This window comes from Eimeria tenella, genomic scaffold, assembly GCF_000499545.2.
Source record: "Eimeria tenella Houghton genomic scaffold, Eth_scaff2946, whole genome shotgun sequence".
NCBI lineage: Eukaryota > Apicomplexa > Conoidasida > Eucoccidiorida > Eimeriidae > Eimeria > Eimeria tenella.
The window spans coordinates 1,302-2,911 of NW_013542822.1; the positions used below are offsets into that span (position 1 = coordinate 1,302).

At 60.5% G+C, this 1,610-nt stretch overlaps 1 protein-coding gene across 1 annotated transcript in view; it reads left to right on the forward strand.

Annotated features, from left to right (window-relative positions):
* ETH_00042580 (uncharacterized protein) overlaps window positions 1–1,610 on the forward strand; it is a gene marked incomplete at both ends in the record, with an annotated part of 2,384 nt that overhangs the window by 250 nt on the left and 524 nt on the right. The window contains 4 exons of the mRNA XM_013375656.1: window positions 15–186; window positions 340–832; window positions 982–1,298; window positions 1,508–1,608. Coding sequence (XP_013231110.1) covers window positions 15–186; window positions 340–832; window positions 982–1,298; window positions 1,508–1,608 — 1,083 coding nt within the window. The remainder of the gene's footprint in view (window positions 1–14; window positions 187–339; window positions 833–981; window positions 1,299–1,507; window positions 1,609–1,610) is intronic.

A 1,610-nucleotide genomic window follows, 5' to 3' on the forward strand; every position in this document is an offset into this window, starting at 1 on the left:
GCCCTGACCTTCAGGGATATTGTAAAGGACCCGGAAGCAGCAGCAAAAGCCTTTGCTAGGCATCTAGCAGCGGCAACAGCAGCAGCAGCAGCAACAGCAGCAGCAGCAACAGCAGCAGCACCTGACGACGAAGCAGTGGGGCCCCTCACGCTGCAGGCGGTTCGGCTGCTGCTGCTGCTTACTCAGGTATGTGCTGCTGCTACTGCTGCTGCTGCTGCTGCATCCGTTGCTCTTGCTGCTGCTGCTGAGTGCTCCACTGCGGCCCAGTGATGAGCTATTTAGGGTTTAGGGTTTAGAGTTTAGGGTTTAGGGTTTAGGGTTTAGGGTTTCTGTCTGCAGGCTGTCGGCCTGAACCTCCCCGCAGTTCCTGCTGCAGCACGAGCAGCCTTGAGCAGCCTTTGCCTGCGTCTCTTATGCAGCAGCAGCAGCAGCAGCAGGAAGAACAGCAGCAGCAGCAGCACGCCTTCTCGGCAGCAGAAGCAGCAGCAGCAGCAGCAGCAGCAGGACATCCTCACCCTTACTGATCTGCTGCTGTCCCCAGGCGCTGTCCACGGGGGCCCCAAGAGCCGCCGCAAGAGCCCCCAGCAGCAGCAGCAGCAGCAGCAGCAGCAGCAGCAGCAGCATTCTGTCCGCACGAGCAGCTGCAACGCCCTCCGTTCTTTCTTTCACTTCGTTGTCCAAGAAGAAGAGCTGCAGAAGGCAGCAGCAGCAGCAGCAACAGCAGGAGCAGCAGCAGCAGCAGCAGTAAGCGGCCTCGCGCTGCTGCTGCCGCTGCTGCAGCTGCTGGCGCAGTCGCCCGCAAGACGACTGAGGCTTGCTGCTACAATTGCAGGTAAGCTGCTGCTGCTGCTGCTGCTGCTGCTGCTCTTTGGCTGTTCGTGCTGCTTCACTTTGCTGCTGCCGCCAGTGTCCGGCAGTGCTCTGCAGCTGCTGCCCATTTGCTGCTGTTTGCTTCTTCTGCTGCTGTTGCTGCTGCTGCAGCTGTTGGCATGCTGAGTGGAGCAGCAGCAGCAGCAGCAGATGTATCGCGCGAGGCCCGCCGATTCCGCGTGCAGCAGCAGCAGCAGCTGCTGCAACAGCAACTGCAGCAGCGGCGACAGCGCAAGCAGCAGCAGCAGCAGGAGCACGTGGAAGAGCAGCAAACAGCTCTTGTGGGCGGTGCGCTGCAGCAGCGGCTTCAACAGCTGGCAGCAGAGGAAGCAGCACTCCAGCAGCTGCTGCAGCAGCTGCTGCGTCTGCTGCAGCAGCGAGCAGATGATGTATGCCCCAGTGTCAGGGCAGAAGCACTCAAAGCATTGGTGAGTTTTGCTGCTGCTGCTGCTGCTGCTGCTGCTACTGCTGCATGTCCTGCTGCTGCTGCCGTCTTGTTGCAGTGGCGCGTATGCTGCTGCTGCACACGAGTCCGTTACAGCAGCAGCAGCAGCAGCTAATCTGCAGAAGCTGCTGCCATAACTCTAGTGTTATCTGCTGCTACTGTTTGCTCTGCTGCTGCTGCTGCTGCGCTTAGGCTGGTGGCTTGCCCTTTGCTGCTCCTTCTTTGGTGCTGCGAAAGGAGACCTTCGCGCTGCTGCTGCCGCTGCTGCGGCAGCAGCAGCAGCAGCAGCACGAGC